The 15,990-nt window shown below is 38.2% G+C and overlaps 2 protein-coding genes across 3 annotated transcripts in view; one reads left to right on the top strand and one right to left on the bottom strand.

Annotated features, from left to right (window-relative positions):
- Nucleotides 1–11,846, top strand: part of slc9a3.1 (solute carrier family 9 member A3, tandem duplicate 1) — a 14,321-nt gene extending 2,475 nt beyond the window's left edge. Inside the window, exons 3-17 of the mRNA XM_046059415.1 lie at nucleotides 917–1,118; nucleotides 1,505–1,665; nucleotides 2,856–2,934; nucleotides 4,267–4,444; nucleotides 4,772–4,992; nucleotides 5,094–5,296; nucleotides 5,418–5,507; nucleotides 5,601–5,671; nucleotides 5,759–5,888; nucleotides 6,027–6,163; nucleotides 7,034–7,157; nucleotides 7,612–7,785; nucleotides 8,279–8,333; nucleotides 8,431–8,517; nucleotides 10,022–11,846. Coding sequence (XP_045915371.1) covers nucleotides 917–1,118; nucleotides 1,505–1,665; nucleotides 2,856–2,934; nucleotides 4,267–4,444; nucleotides 4,772–4,992; nucleotides 5,094–5,296; nucleotides 5,418–5,507; nucleotides 5,601–5,671; nucleotides 5,759–5,888; nucleotides 6,027–6,163; nucleotides 7,034–7,157; nucleotides 7,612–7,785; nucleotides 8,279–8,333; nucleotides 8,431–8,517; nucleotides 10,022–10,311 — 2,202 coding nt within the window. The 3' untranslated portion in view covers nucleotides 10,312–11,846. The remainder of the gene's footprint in view (nucleotides 1–916; nucleotides 1,119–1,504; nucleotides 1,666–2,855; nucleotides 2,935–4,266; nucleotides 4,445–4,771; nucleotides 4,993–5,093; nucleotides 5,297–5,417; nucleotides 5,508–5,600; nucleotides 5,672–5,758; nucleotides 5,889–6,026; nucleotides 6,164–7,033; nucleotides 7,158–7,611; nucleotides 7,786–8,278; nucleotides 8,334–8,430; nucleotides 8,518–10,021) is intronic.
- olah (oleoyl-ACP hydrolase) lies at nucleotides 10,841–15,123 on the bottom strand. 2 transcript variants are annotated; one of them, XM_046059416.1, is made up of 7 exons: nucleotides 14,833–15,123; nucleotides 14,546–14,676; nucleotides 13,884–14,022; nucleotides 13,621–13,720; nucleotides 12,123–12,292; nucleotides 11,930–12,012; nucleotides 10,841–11,547 (listed from the first exon to the last, which is right to left on the bottom strand). In XM_046059416.1, the coding sequence occupies exons 1-7, from the start codon at nucleotides 14,853–14,855 to the stop codon at nucleotides 11,405–11,407; spliced, it is 789 nt and encodes a 262-aa protein (XP_045915372.1). In that variant the 5' UTR covers nucleotides 14,856–15,123; the 3' UTR covers nucleotides 10,841–11,404. The 2 variants fall into 2 exon arrangements, with proteins under 2 accessions (XP_045915372.1, XP_045915373.1); XM_046059417.1 differs by having other exon boundaries at nucleotides 14,546–14,747; nucleotides 14,833–15,122.
- Nucleotides 15,124–15,990: the final 867 nt, after the last annotated feature.

The raw sequence follows: 15,990 nt of genomic DNA, 5'->3' as shown, positions 1-15,990 counted from the left end.
GTTGTAGAGCTTTTATAATCATTCATTGTTTGTTATTTGATCTTCATGAATACTAAATGCCACAAAGCTTGTGTGCTAAAATAAGTGGAAAAATATTCCTATTCCTATTCAAGATCATACAGTTTTCACTGATCTTCTACTTAGTCTTCTTCTCTTCCGCTCTCATTCACAAATATAAACACATTATAGAAGTATAATACTATATAAGTACTGGTTGTCTGTCTATGTGTAGCCCTGTGATGGACTGGTGACCTGTTCAGGGTGTACCCTGTCTTTTACCTGATGTAAGCTGGGATTGGCTCCAGCCCCCTGCGACCCTGTACGCAGGATAAGCAGTTGACGATGGATGGATGAAACATATTGCCTTTTTAATAGCATATAATTTGCAAATTAAAACATGTGCTGCATGTAATTTGTATGCCTTTAGCTTACTGACAGTGTTGCATTTGAGTTACTTAACGTACAGTAGATTGCCCTTAGTCTTTATCCGTCAAAATGACAGATGGCCATCAGATCTTCCTGTCATTGTCAAAGAAATGTTGTCAGTGACTCATGTGTGCAATAAAAGTTCAAGAAGCCTGCATGTTATTATTAAACAGGAGGGCACATTCTCAGTTCAATTGCCCCAAATCTCAAAAATTTCAGTCTAATTGGTTATAATGAATCTGCAATTGCTGATTCTTTGTTGGAAGCCATAGTGAAAACCAACACATTGTACAACAGTTTGCTCTGGCTATGGCACAGACAGTTCAAGATATTTTCCCACGTAAAATTGTATTTGTGTTTCAAAAACGATCCCTTTGTTCTCTTTTCAGTCATCGAGGCTAACCACCATGTGACCAATGTGATCCCAGAGAGTGCCCTACTCATCTGCTTTGGCTTCGTTCTGGGTGGGATGGTTTGGGGTGCAGACAAGGTGCAGACATTCAGGCTGAGCCCAAGAGTATTCTTCTTCTACCTGTTGCCTCAGATCATCCTGGACACGGGCTATGCCATGCCAAACAAGCTCTTTTTCAGCAACATGGGGGCCATATTGGTTTACGCCGTTATTGGGACCGTCTGGAACGCTGCCACCTTGGGACTGTCGCTGTGGGGGTGTGCCAAAGGAGGAGCCATGGGTAAGCGGGACCTTTACTTTGTTTCACTTCAGGAGGTTGCCTGCCACTGACTTTTTGTGAAGTTTTTTTCTGATCAAGACTTGTAGTGGGGTGTAGTGAATGTGATCAGTCAGAGTGACAATGTAAACCAAATCACACTCTTTCTCTAAGTCTCTAATCAGTCATATCTGAACACACAGACATGATACAAATTTGTTTATGTTTATATGATATGAAGATGGTATCATTATCTCCATCGGGAATAGATGTCCATTGACCTGCTTAGAAATCCTAGAAAAAATACACTCCAGGATTATAGGGTGGTTTAAGGGCCGGGTCTCTCACAGGTTCTTACTGGTCAGCTAAATAAAAGCCAGATTAAGTGTCTCCTGCCCTGCTTTGTATAGGTGATGTGGACATCGGCCTGCTGCAGTATCTTCTCTTCGGTAGTCTGATTGCTGCTGTGGACCCTGTAGCTGTCATCGCCGTATTTGAACAAGTCCATGTCAACGAGGTCCTCTTCATCTTGGTGTTTGGAGAGTCGCTGCTCAACGATGGTGTCACAGTGGTCCGTATGCTACAATGCTGTGCAACAACTGCTTTATTTTTTATGTTAGCTAAGAAGCAGAATGGTTTGTGAGTTTGCTGAGACATCCATCATTGGAATGCAAACATTCTTCTCTTTAAAGTAAGGGCCTTTATCCTGACTAAGGTCTTGTCATCTTGCCTGAACTTTATCCTCCACTGGTCAATCAATGTGCTTTTGAGGTGGTTGTTCATTCATTCATTTCTAAACTACAAAGAAGAATGAGAGGGAAGGGAAAGGTTTTAAACTTTCAAATTATAGACTCCTCTGAAGTTTATTGAAAAAAAGCGTTTTGTAATTTGCAGGTCCAATTTTGGGGATTTTCATATGATAATGATCTGAGGTTGCACATTCCTTTGTTTGTTGCAGGTGGTGTGAAAAATACAAAAAATATCTGCACACTGCTCTTTTGTTCCCAGTTCTTTCATTCTACTAGGACGTGACAATGTTTTGCTCACAAATGGTCTTTGTCATGTGCCGGTGAGCTGTGGTGACACCTCATCTGTAATTTAGATAATATGTATGCCCAATTATTTCACTACATGCAGTGCAGTTGCTGGTACAGCCTTGACCTTTATGACCTACACAAGGTCATGTCCTTAAAGAAAGCAAGAACAATCTAGCAATCTCTATCTGAGCCATCTCTTGTGGGGTGAATTCATGCGTCTACCATCAGGGCGCAGATGTAGTCTGCCACGATGTAGAACAAATAGGCTAAAAAGTTAATTTATCCCTGTTGTTATCAGCCTTATAAATATAATTTTATATAAGGTGTTGTTTCATATCTATATGGTACGGCTGGCTGTGAACCAAATTGCCCATTGTAGATAATAAAGCTACCTTGAACCTTGAAAGAAACGCTTTTCAAAAATAATGTTCAAAACATGTAGTCAGCTAAAAAAAAAAAAAAAGGTAATTATTCTTAAATTTGGAAAATGAAAGTCACATAAATTCATGTGAGCAATCTGCATTACAGGCCCAAATTACGGGAAAGTTTCACAAAACCTTGTGTCAGGCAATTCAAAGACAATATAGAAGCTGCAGATAAGGAGCAATGACAAAAAAAGAAGAAAGCATTTGAAATTATGTATATATGTCCAGTAATTATACTGTCATGTCCATGTCCTTATTCTACCTCCCAAAGAAACTGAATTGTCTACTTCTTCTCTTAGGTGCTCTTCAATGTATTTGATGCGTTTGTGTCACTGGGAGGATCTAAAATTAATGCTGCAGAGATCATTAAAGGAATAGGTAAGGACTGGCATTTATTAGGATTGAATGTAACTATGAATTTGGTGTAGGTGGTAATAATAATAATAATAATAATAATAATACATTTTATTTATAGGGGCTTTTCTAAACACTCAAGGTCACCTCACAAAACATAATAACACAGTACAGCAATAAATCGATAAACTTAACAACAATAATTACAGTGCATGAAATCAGGGTACATAACAACTGGAAACAAAGATTGAGAAAGAGTGATCACCTGGGATATGCCAGTTTTAAAAAATGTGTTTTCAGGCAGGATTTAAAAATGGAAAGCGAGTCAATGCTGCATTTGTCTGGTGGAAGAAAGTTCCAGAGACAAGGGGCAGGAGCGGCTGAATTCTCTGAACCCCACAGTGGTCAATGTAGCAGGAGGTACAGTGAGGTGAATAGAAGAAGAAGACCGTACGGGTGGGTGCGTTAATATGAAGGAGGTCAGTGAGGTACAGAGGAGCGAGGTTATGAAAGGCCTTGTAGGTCAGGAGCAGAATCTTGAAATCAATGTGGTATTTAACTGGGAGTCAATGAAGCTGCTTAAGGACAGGAGTAATATGATTAATAGAAAGGGTTCTGGTGATGATACGGGCCGCACCAGTTTATGTATGGATTTGAGAGGAAGACCAACGAGAAGAGAATTACAATAATCAATGCGGATGGGACCAGTGTGTGAACGAGAATGGCTGTAGTAGTGGGTGAGAGAGACGGTCGGAGGTGATTAATATTACGTAAATGGAAGTATGCAGACCGAGTGACATTATTAATGTGAGCTTGAAATTAAAGTGTGTTGTCAAGGATCACACCCAGACTCTTAAACTGAGGGGAGGGGTAAACTGTCAATGGTAAGTTGTCAATGGTAAGAGAAAAACTGTCAGATTTAGTCAAAGTGGGTTTGGTGCCAATGAGGAGAACCTCGGTTTTGTCACTGTTAAGTTTGAGGAAGTTGCAAGAGAACCAGGATTTGGGGAACACCGGTAGTGACAGGGCATAGCTCTGATTTGAAATGTTTGAGTTGGATGAGTGCGGCCAGAGAGATATGATTTAAACCAGTCCAAGGGTGTGTCAGTGAAACCAACAGAGACTAATCTGTGCAGGAGAGATGGTGTCAAACGCTGTACTCAGATCAAGGAGGATGAGAATAGTTAGTAGTGGTACTGCCTGACTTAGGCAACTCTACTGGAGGTTTGGTTTCAGAGGTGCTGTATGAAAGCAGACATGTTTACAGAGGACTAGGATAAAAACTGTAAATCAAATAGCTTACAATCTTACTTGCTGGATAACATGAACATGTGTCCTTTCCCCCTCTCTTTTCAGTTTCCTTCTTTGTGGTGGCGTTTGGTGGTTCCCTCTTGGGCTTTGTGTTTGGCCTGCTGGTCTCTCTTCTGACCAGATGCACTAAAAACATCAAGATCATTGAGCCAGGCTTCATCTTTGTATTGGGATACCTCTCCTACCTGACTGCTGAGATGCTCTCCCTGTCTTCCATCCTTTCGTAAGTAGCCTTCTCCATGAAAAACATATCATCTGTTCATTATTTCTGTGAACATTTTATTACATTTATATAACTATATTTAGATAATATTTTATATTATAATATTCTGGAAGCCGAGTGACAGACTGAACAGAAAGGGAGGTCATATATAATGACACACACAACACACACAGGCTTCAGGTGTGACACATTACGGTAATCAGGGCAGCCCGGAAACAAACACGGTACAAAACACCAGACAGACTAGGACTAGGACTTAGATCAAAAACAACCCAAAACTGTGACAGAAGGAAGCTAAAATTGTATTTCTGTGTTTTTGTTCTGTAGGATCGTCTTCTGTGGTGTTTGCTGCCAGAAATACATAAATGCAAATATGGATGAAAATTCGGTCAACACAGTGAGATATGTCATGAAGGTTTTTGCCAACGGATCAGAAACCATCATCTTTGTGTTCCTCGGCATCTCGGCCATTGACACGACAATCTGGGTCTGGAACACAGGGTTTATCCTCCTCACGCTCTTCTTCATCTTTATCTATAGATTCATCGGTGAGATTTTGTTTTTTGCTGTCAGTTTTGTATGCAAACAGTACTCTCTCTGATTTCAGAGGTCACAAAACAGACTGTGTTTGTGTGAATCTATACTACAGGTACCTTTATCCTCACCTGGATGCTGAACAGATACAGGCTGGTCCCCGTGTCATTCATAGATCAGGTGATTATGAGCTACGGTGGCCTGCGAGGGGCTGTTGCATATGGCCTGGCTATGTTGCTGGATGAGAACAAGATAAAGGAAAAGAATCTGATGGTCAGCACTACTCTCATTGTAGTGTACTTCACTGTCATTATTCAGGTAACCACTTTTCTGTCTTGTCACATAGATAAAATAGTTATTGGTACATTCTTTGTAGATTACACACAAAACACAGAAGAGCTTAATTTTGCTAAACTATTACTTGAATCTCCTGTTGCAGGGAATAACGATGAAACCTCTGGTCACCTGGCTTAATGTTAAGAGAGCTGCAATAGCTGAGCTCACACTCATAGAAAAAGTGCAGAACAAGGTAAAGCTCTAAATTAAATATTTAACAACATCAAGAACCATAATCTCCAGGCTGCATTTCAGCTATTACAGAATCTCTGTTCTTGTTGTTTAGGTGTTTGATCACATGCTTGTTGCCATAGAAGATATATCTGGACAAATAGGACATAACTACATGAGGGACAAGTAAGTAAAGACTTCTTAAAAGTTTTAACTTGTAAAATGTCCTAACTGTTTGAATGAATTACAGTTGACTCCTGTCTCGAAATAAAGGTGGAATCATTTTGAGGAGAAGTGGATGACGAGGTTTTTAATGAAGCCTTCAGCGAGGAAGAACCTCGACCATGTCTTTAATGTCTTCCATCAGCTGAACCTCAAGGATGCAATGAGCTACGTGGCAGAGGTGAGGTTCATATGCTGCATACGTTTGTTGTTGTTTTGTTCAAGTAAGTGTATTTTGTTCAAGTGGAAGAAAACAAACAAAATTCATTGCTGGTCACTGACAGTTGGTAAAAGAAGTCCTCTTGTCTCGGTCTTGCAGGGGGAACGTAGAGGCTCTCTGGAGTTTATCCGCAATGATACTGCGTTCATCGACTTCAAGAAAAAATTTGTTGACGACTTTGCAGATGTCATGCCTGACATCATGGCTGACGATTACGGTGCAATGTCCCCAATGAGGTGAGCAAACCATACACAATTTACACCACTATTACAGGGGAGCTAAAACTGCAAGGTAGTCTAAATAGAAGACCGAATACGATTAGCTGGCCGAGAACTCCCGAGAACATCTAACATTGGGATGAGAGGCTAGTAAGCTACACCACTGTCCACCTATAAGTTATTCATCATGCCTCTTTGGCCCCATGGCATTAAACATTATGAGCCTGAAGCTCCGTGCGGGACCTGGAAGTGTTCACAAACGTGTTTTGTACTACACATTGTTGTTGTCAAAGGATGGATTGGCAATTCTTTCGTAGCTGGTGGTTGTTTCTCAGCCATTGTGTTTGCAAAACTTCTGAAGCTGCATGTGGAAGATGTTGAGCTTGACTGAGTGAGAGCATTCGCGAGCAGGGATGCTGAGCAAAGCGTGCACGAGCAGTAATTGATACTGCGTTAGAGGTTGCTCTTGGATCCTTTTGGTTCTTTCGTCTCAGGCACGGTGGATTCTTGACACACTATTTCCTGGTCATTGATCTCAGCTCATAGTAAGCTCATGCAGGTAGAATGTGTCCGACTTGACAGCACCGTTTTTATAACCTGCCCCTGCAGTTGCCTGCAGCTCATGTTAGACTATCAAGTCAGCGAAAGTCAGCGAAAGTCAGCGAAAGTCAGCTGCAGTCATCTTGGATGCACTTAATGAACATCTACTCACACAAGATCTGCACAGACACTGCCACCTGGTGACCACAAGCAGTCAAAGCATCTTTTCACAGTTGGAAACAGCACTGACCATCTAGCTCCAATTATTCACAAGAAGCATGATATTAGAGCTGTACTTCAGTGTGCTAAAGACATGAAGTAACTGACATGATGCTTTTTCTGCTGTAGAAGAGACCCTGTACCATCAGTGAGCCTGGAAATGCAGAAGCAGAGCATGAATGGTGTGAGGGAAACAGAGGATGTTAACTCTCACCACCTGCTGCAGCAGCATCTGTACAAGGGCAGGAAACAGGTAATTATTTTCAGTCACCTATGTAGGCTACGTAAACAGAAAGTGTACACTTTCATATCGCTGGATGAGTCAAGACACAAAATTGATGAAACAGAGGCCAAGATATCCTAATTTTTCTTCCCGACTATGCCCCAGAAATGCTGTATCCTTTTATTAGATACCACCTGCCTCCTAATTGCCCACTTCTTTCAAACGCTCCACCCCCCACTTTGTAATGCATGATAACCCATATCAGGGATATTTTTTCTAACTTTAGAAGCCACAGAAGACATCAGCTATACAACTCACAGGTTGAGTGGTAGGCCACTCCTTTGTGTGTAAATTTGTCCCTTTAAAAAAAAACTATTTTTAAAGCTCATGATGAATAATGGGTTACAGACTTCTTCTCTCTTATCAGTTCTCAAATTCTCATATTGACTCTTCCAATTTTTGTTTCTTGTTTTCTGGTTTGAAGCACCTGCACAGGTACAGCCGGAGCCATTTTGATGTCAACACAGATGAAAATGAGGTGCAGGAGATCTTCCAGAGGACCATGAAGAATCGTTTGGAGTCGTTTAAGTCTGCAAAGATGGGAGTTGCTCCACCCAAGACAATTACCAAGCACACAAAGAAAGACCAGCAGAAAAAGGTCAGAGCCTGAGAATTTATTTTTATTAGACAATATATATCATAATATCCATGGAGTTTTACACAATAACCAAAGGGCTGGGTATTGAACTTAAGTACTTTTTAGTAGTAACAAAAGGTGTTCATAGCATTAAGTATCAAAACTGGGAAGTAGTGAAAACTGTAATCAATTATCTGTTCAGATTTGTAATCTTGGAAACTTATTGTCTGATCCGATGGAACCTGATTTAAATCATAATTTTGCCAATTTCATACTATTTAATTTTCTCATTGTGTTTAGATTTAGAATTTGAGCATTTTGGTTTTGCAGAAAAATTATTATATTTCTCAAATAAGGTATTAAAAAGTAACATTTTCATACCAAATACCACCATACCAAAATGTGTTACTATTGCAAATACCCAGCCCTAAAATGTGCATTACAGCTTTGTTTTTCAAATTTAATATCTTTTTAAGATGATTTACAAATAAACTGACTTCTCTACCTGCTTCAGATGCCAAATGGAAAATCAATGGACAAAAGTAAAAGCTACCACTCGGCTGATGAAGGTTTGTATTTCAGTGTAGAAAATATGTTCATAATGAGTTGTCCAAGTGCTTAATGAAAAAGTGCAACTTTAAAAGCAATTTCTCTTTTTTTCCCTAGATTTTGAGTTCTCAGAGGGAGACAGCACCTCTGGCTATGAGGCCTCAGCCAGTTCATATCCCATGAGGGTCAACCACAGAGCTGGAGGTAAAACAAATCCGCTGTCTTTAACCAGTAGAGGAAGAAATACTCCGATCTTAAGTAAACTTGGTTGTAAAAGTACCAATACAAGGTTCTAAATATACTCAGTTAAAAATATTTTATTCAAACCCACTCAGGTGAAAGTACAAAAGTATTATATTCAAAATGTACTTTAAATATAAATAGTTATTTTTTGTCTCTTGTGACTGATATTATTTATGATGTCTGCTGTATCTAGTTCACTGTAAGATGTTTATAGTCAAATTAACAGTAACTTACTGGCAACAATTATCCAGTAGTTGCTGTATTTCATTCTACGGTAAAATTACTATAAAACCAACTACAGTAGTGTTTAGCATACTGTAAAATAAAGTACAGTATATGTACTGTTATTTTCAAGTACAGTATTATACTGTTATTTTTTGCCATACTGTATAATGAAGTAAAGTAATATACTGTTATTTTTTGGCATACTGTATAATCAAGTACAGTAATACACTATTATGAAAATATTACTGTATTTTTTACAGTACTACTGTATAACCAATAAAATACTGTTATTTAGCTGTTGATGTAAAAGAAGAAAAAGGACATTTGAAGACTTAACTGCACAAAAAGCAGATTGTTTATTGCACAAGTTGAACAATACAGTCATAATAATACATATATAAAGAGATCTGTTTTGAAACTGAGTCTAACAATGTCGTAGGCAGTCAGTAATCAATGTATATAAAGGGATTCTCTGATAATATTTCCCCATAACTAGCCACAGAGATTAGGAAAGCCAGACTGAAGATAAAAACATACTGAAACGTTTTTCCATCCAACTAGTAAAGGATTTGTGTCATCAACCCTCTTGCCCACATGCTAACAGGACATTCTCCATAAAGATCATCAGAATAAATAACAACTAATCAAAACTCCAGCAAATTGGCTCAACATTCAACCAGGCCACCATTATGTCAAGACACATTGCAATACACAAAAGGTTCGGTACTCATTTTGGGCCCCTCCAAAGGGTCAGATAAGAAGAAAAAACAGTTGCTGCTACACAGATTTGAATTGATTTTTTTGGATGTTTCTCTAAAAACACGTTTCTGTGAAACATTTGATAATTTTATATCTTTGAGTTATTTGATATGAAATCATGTGAGAAGTTTAGAGGGGAAAATTGCTTTTAGTGAACTGCTAAAGCATTAGAAATGTGACAAGAGGCTTTGTAGGGTTAGGGTTAGGGGTTAGGTGGTTTATAACCACTGGTTTAATCTTAAAAATGTATTATATTTAATGTAAAATCTCAACCTGAAAAGTAACTAGTAAATATAGCTGTCATATAAATGTAGTGAAAGTACAATATTTGCTTCTGAACTGTAGTTCAGTAGAAATAGAATGTAAAAAAAAAGGAAATAAAGTACTTCAAAGTTCTACTTATGTAGGCCTACTTTACAAGTAAATATACTTAATTACTTTCCACCAATGTACACTCACTCAGTGTCTTTCTTTCATTCAGGTGGAATTGAGAATCCAGCATTCATGCCAGACCTGGACGTCATGCCGCAGGTGCAGATCCCTCCATGGCTGGCGGAGGCCGAGCCCGTCAACAGTATGGTGGCTCCTTCGCAGCAAGCCCAGGCGAGGCTGCCGTGGACGCCCAGCACACTGCGCCGCCTGGCTCCTCTTCGCACCAGCACTCGCTCCACTGACTCCTTCGCGCTGGCTGACACTCCTGCCACGCAGCAGACAGACGAGCACCTGCCGCCACCTCCACCTCCTTCTCGTGGAGACGGCGGCCAGTCATAGCATCATGCCACCCCTCCCTTATCTCCCTTTAACCTGGCTGCCATAGACACAAAACTTTGCATCGTCTACTCTCAAAATATTGACTATAATGTTTTCTTTTTCGTGCCATTGTTTAATGTTAGTCCAGAATTTCTAGACAAAAGATTCACAATCCCATAACCTTTGTGCTCTTGAGGCAGTTTCTGTTGTTGCTCTAACTTCACCCTTCACTGAGCACATAAAGCGTGAGGTCCTGTATGCACAGTGGCATGTTATTTACCAGCACATGTTGAACATTGTCTTATTTCCTCCTCTGGTTCAGAGTAAACCATTCAAACTGTGAATGACTTGAACCCAGAATGTGATGCAGAAGCCGTTCTTCAAAAATGCTGATAGTTATGAATTGTGTTATTTAATTAGTGTGTTACAGAAATAATTAATCTATAATCTGAATATAATGTTTTTGTGTGTTTTCTCACTTGTCTCTACCTTAGTACTTGAGGGTGAATATTAAACTTGAAGAATAAGACTACTGTGAAAATGTCACATGTATGATAAAGACAAATTATATTTATTCACAAATTAAATTTGTTTTTATGTAGACATTTCAAATCTGTGCACAAGCGAATTACAATTCACGTACCTTGACTAACTGACATGATTTTGAACATTACGCACTTAAAATATGGTTTTAAAAATAATAATGAAGAAAAAAGTCTTTATGGCGTTGGTTACACTGTCATTTCATCAATTATTAGAGCTGCGTTGATAATTGATTAATCATTTATCCCCCCCAAAAAGTAATTTTATATTGTAAAATAAAGACCTATGAGTATTGTTAGAGCATGCACATTTGGACTGCAGATGAAAATGAGCCTTTCAACAAAATCCTGCACAATTACATCAAACTGATGTTAATAAATGAGTAGTATTTATAAAAGTAAGGCAAATAAAAAGAATCCGCCTTCAGCTATCCTGGCCATTTTATGACCACCTAAAATAACCATCAGATTAATAAATAATAAAAATAATAGTTACAGCCCTAATATTGATCGATGTGGAGCCAACCAAATTACTCTTTTTATATCCACGTGACACTTGTTCACATAACTCATTATAAATAGTCCATTTCTGATGTTTCCAGTTGTTTTGTGATGTAGTCTAATAGAATTTCTTCATTTCCAGAATCCTTCAGGTAAAAATGTGATCCGTCAAGCATCCTGACTGTGAAATCTCCTGATGTGATGTCTTTCCAAGCTGTTGAATACATTTAATTACAATTAATAATAATATGAACAGAGAGACAACTTACACTGAGATGATTCTTTCATTCATTGTCTTCAGCACAAACAGAGGGCACATGGAGTTCTGTACCAACATACATTTATACTATGATTTTATGTGAACACCTACAGATACTCTCTATTATCTGATATGCATTTTAGAGTAATATTAGTATTTTTCCAGTGGAGTTCAAGTGTCTTTCTCTAGGACACTTTCTGATGTGCACTGTATGTATTTGTCATCTAAAATAAATTTGTAGAGATGTTCAGTGATTTCTGATATTCAGCATCCAGAAACCTACATAAGCCCTATGTGTAATAGGGTGGAGTGAGTGAGTAATAATCACAGGACTGGCCTTGTAAGTCATGAGGAATGTCCTCCTTTCCATCAAAACATGTGACTGGGCAGGAGAGGAATGGACTGTCTGGCTTGTTACACCTGTGGGAAAGTCCAACTCCAGTCAGTACAGACATTCAATCTGGATCTCACAATTATTTAATATTAATGGTTAAATACAGATTAAATTAAGCAACAAACTTGCCACCCACTTGTAGTTCTCCACAACATGTAGGTCGGCCTTGAGGGCGGGAAGGAAGAGCTTCAGGACTTCAGGGTTTGCCAGCAGCTCAGGGGGTGTTCCTCCAATCAAAATCAACCACTTGAGAAAATCGTCATCAGATAAGTCGCTTCTCTTTGGGGCTTTGATGCGTATCTCTGACTAAAAGACAACATATAAATGGTATATTATCAACACCAAGTTCTTCTCTTCTCTTAAAGAGGCTTAGCTATAAGTGGTACGTTGTTACTATCTATGACCGCAGACCTTCATTGGCTAAGTTTGGAATCTGAAAAAAAAGAATGCACATGAACAACAGCATGCAGGATTTATACTTCTCAGTTTACAGGTTGTTTTAGTCTTATGTGCCTGTTATTAAAGACTTTATGGTGTCTGAGAACGTCTTTGAAGATTTTCCTCCATACATTATCAAAGATAAGCTGGAGAGGTGGTTTAGAAAATGGAATGGATGGATGTTAATATAGGATGTGTGATTATATTTATTGAACTTGGTTCTTTTTCTTCAGGCGGTGTTGTACTAAAGTGGACTGATGACTTACCTCACTAAATAATTATCAACATTCTTTCATTAGGCAAATGTATGGCTTCACAATGCAGATTTAATTACTTGAACATGAATAAATGTATGCATTTTAACTAGCAATTGTTTTTACTTGCAGAGCATTATAATGAATATTATTCTCATTTTGAATTATAGAAAACTTTAAAACTAAAGCCATGGAAAAGAAAATATTATGGGGTCTGTGGTTAAGATTTTATAATGTGTAGATTAATTACAAGTAGGGCTGGGCAATAAAACAATAATGATAATTATTAATTAACAATATAATTTTAATCAATAATATAAAAAATGTTCAATATATCCTCAATAAATGTTTTAATTAACTAATTTGCACTTAATTATTCTATTAAGATATTAATTTGTTGAGGAAAAGGGACTAAAAAAAGATTTACTGATCATATTTGTTGAAAAAAGATTTTATTATAATGATTTTGAATGTTCTACCTCAGATTTGTTAAGTGATCCACTGTTAGGCGTTGTGTTTGTCACATTCTTACCACAAAGAAAAGTTTTAAACCAGAATTAACTACCTGGGTTCTTCAACTTTCACTATAGAGCAAAAATCAGCCTTTAAACTTGAAAGAAATAATGATTTGACATTTATCATGATAATTTCCAATATCGAATGATATGAAATGTTTTTATCGTGATAACATTTTTGGTCATATCGCCCAGTCCTAATTACAAGCCTTCATTATTAAGGTGCTACTATCTGCAATCCTTTAAGACAGTTCTACATACTTGTCTACAGGCTTTAAAATATAAACTAAAATCTGAACATTAGTACACTTTATCGACAGAGTTTGCAGACTGTTTGATGACTTTTATTATTTTGCTTGTAATGTACCCAGTACTGCTTAGGTGCAGCTTATATTGAGTGTATATCCTGCTTAATGTAATAACTCACATAAGGTGCAGAAGCCCCAGACAGGAAGATGTGAACTGGTTCAAGGTTGTGCACTCTCTTCAGATCATCTGCCACGGCGAAACTTGTGAAGGCACCAAAACTAAAACAGATCAGTATAGTGCAACCGTTAACAGATTAGAAAAAGTTGTAAGTGGTGGAATAAAAAGGAAACATAAAAAAGTGAGAGGAGATGATTGTGCTGTCATGAGAGATGGGAGGTTACTTATGAAGGCCCTATTATTGATCCTATCCTATTATCATACCTGTGCCCAAACAGAGCAAATGGCTTCTCTTGCAGCACTGGTAACAAAACACCAATAACCTCATCCACAATCTGCTGCATGTTCTGAAAGAACGGCTCTTTGGCTCGACTCTCTCTGCCCGGAAGTTTTACAGAAAACACTGAAAGTGACAGAAAAGGTGTTTCAAGTAAAAATATAACCAAACTTTAATAAGTGTAGACTTTGTTTTCACAGTACATGGGGCTTCATTTTGAAGCTCCAGTTCCCCTAATTGCTTTTTTAGTTGATTTACTCTAGTTAAAATAATACAGCAGACTTTATTGTCTCCTAGGGGAAATTCCTTTGCACAGCACTATACACATCTGAAAACAGCACACAATAACAACAAACAATGACTGTACACTCTCAAGCCAGTTCAGCGAGGCCTTTTTAATGCGGCTATGGCTGAGGGGATTAGGCTTTTCCCAAAGCAAGCCCTCCTGCACCTCAGTGCTCTGTACCTGCACCCAGAGGGCAGTAGGGTAAGATGGTGATTGAGTGGGTGTGTGATGCTAATGAGGTTGCAATGACTGCAATGGCCTTAATGTTTAGTTCTGCTTAGAAATATTTACAAACATCTTTGAAATTGTGAAGAGTTTAAATAAACAGTGCAAAACTTATGCCTCTTCTTCCAGGCTCCTTACCTTCTATGGAGCTATTGAGGACATTTCCCCAGCGTGCATAGTGCATGGAGCCTCCACCTGCCCAGGGGAAGCAGATCAGTCTGGACACAGCATCTGGCTTTTTCTTGAAACAGTTGATCACCTTCTCCATCCTAATTTAACAGAAGGGCAAAGATCCAAGACTGATTCACATCTGCTGGGACTGTAGTTTATGCTCCACCTTCTGTTTAACGACATAACACGTGCAATTAGCCTAAAAGGAATGGTGAAAACATTTAGGGGCAATTATCTAACATGTAATGTCACACCTGTTTGTTGCAGGCAGCTCCATCAACTTCTCCCATGAAAACAGTGGAAATTCCTCATGCTAAAGTGTAGCGTTTCCTGGTTATTTTCTTCTATGGTTTATGCATGGAGCCAGTGTAAAATTTTACCCCTGGATTCTAGAGACATCTACAGCATGGAGTGTGTATGTCCATGGCAAAAGGCAAACAATTTACACTGTTATTTATAAGTTCATGTCATAATTTCGTGAAAACTTCTTATAATACCTGGATGGATATACCAGGACAGAAACGTTCAATATTTTAACTGCACGCAGTTATTTTAAGACCTGACGTAATAGCTGAGAAAAAAGTTTCTCGGAAGTGACGTTGTTTTCTACAGTTGGTATTTCCTGATGGGTTTCCCTCAGTGGAGGGAGGAGGAATGAGTAACAGCTTTGTCAAGTTAGACAAAATGAAACAGGGAAATACCGGAAAGTCCTGCAGTCAAAATTGTATTCAAGTAAAGTACTTCAGAAGCACTCAATGGCACTTTACAAGTGCATGTATTATTATGTACATTCAATTTTTGTTATTGTTATGATGCATTAAAGTCAAGTTGCAAGTCTTTTCATGATTTTATCAAGTTGAGTCTAAAGTCTTCATATTTGTAACTCTAGTTTGACTTCAGTCCAAGTAATGTGACTTGACTCCGTCACTCTGGGTAGTTTATTGTATGCAGTGATCCCCAGTCTGAGGGGATCAAGAGTATACAGAATTGGATAGCACAAAAAATATATATTTCTGCTGCACAAAAGTATGTGTATTTGTCCGATATTTCTAATCTAATCATTTTGTTTCCAAAAAATGTCTAAATAAGAAGGAAAAATCCGCTCTTGGTTGAACTGACCACCTCCAAGTGACATCTGCAACCTGTGATGAGGGATGAAGTCGATATAGCCCCATTTTAACATTTACAAGCTAATCATGTTTTATATTTAAAATTTTAATCTGAAAAGCAACCACTAACTATGGATGTTAAATAAATGTGCTAGAATAAAAAAAATACAATACCCTCTGACATATACTACTAATATGCCAGCATTAATGTATCAAAATGCATCTTAGCCAGTATTTGTGGAAACAATGTCCATTGTGAGAAGGAGTTAATGTGCATGTTATACTGTCTTACATATATGAGAG

This window comes from Micropterus dolomieu, linkage group LG09, assembly GCF_021292245.1.
Source record: "Micropterus dolomieu isolate WLL.071019.BEF.003 ecotype Adirondacks linkage group LG09, ASM2129224v1, whole genome shotgun sequence".
Classification (NCBI taxonomy): Eukaryota; Metazoa; Chordata; class Actinopteri; order Centrarchiformes; family Centrarchidae; genus Micropterus; species Micropterus dolomieu.
Note: the sequence above shows the minus strand (reverse complement) of the source record. Positions and strands in the feature narration are given on the sequence as shown.

Bases quoted from the DNA above. Each gene is read 5' to 3' on its own strand.
- olah (XM_046059416.1), bottom strand. From the start codon at position 14,855: ATGGAGCTGCCTGCAACAAACAG. The intron at 12,293-13,620 runs GTGAGTTATTAC...GTTGTCTTTTAG, and splicing joins CTGGGGCTTCTGCACCTTAT to TCAGAGATACGCATCAAAGC. The intron at 11,548-11,929 runs GCCAGTCCTGTG...TGTATTCAACAG, and splicing joins CATTCCTCATGACTTACAAG to CTTGGAAAGACATCACATCA.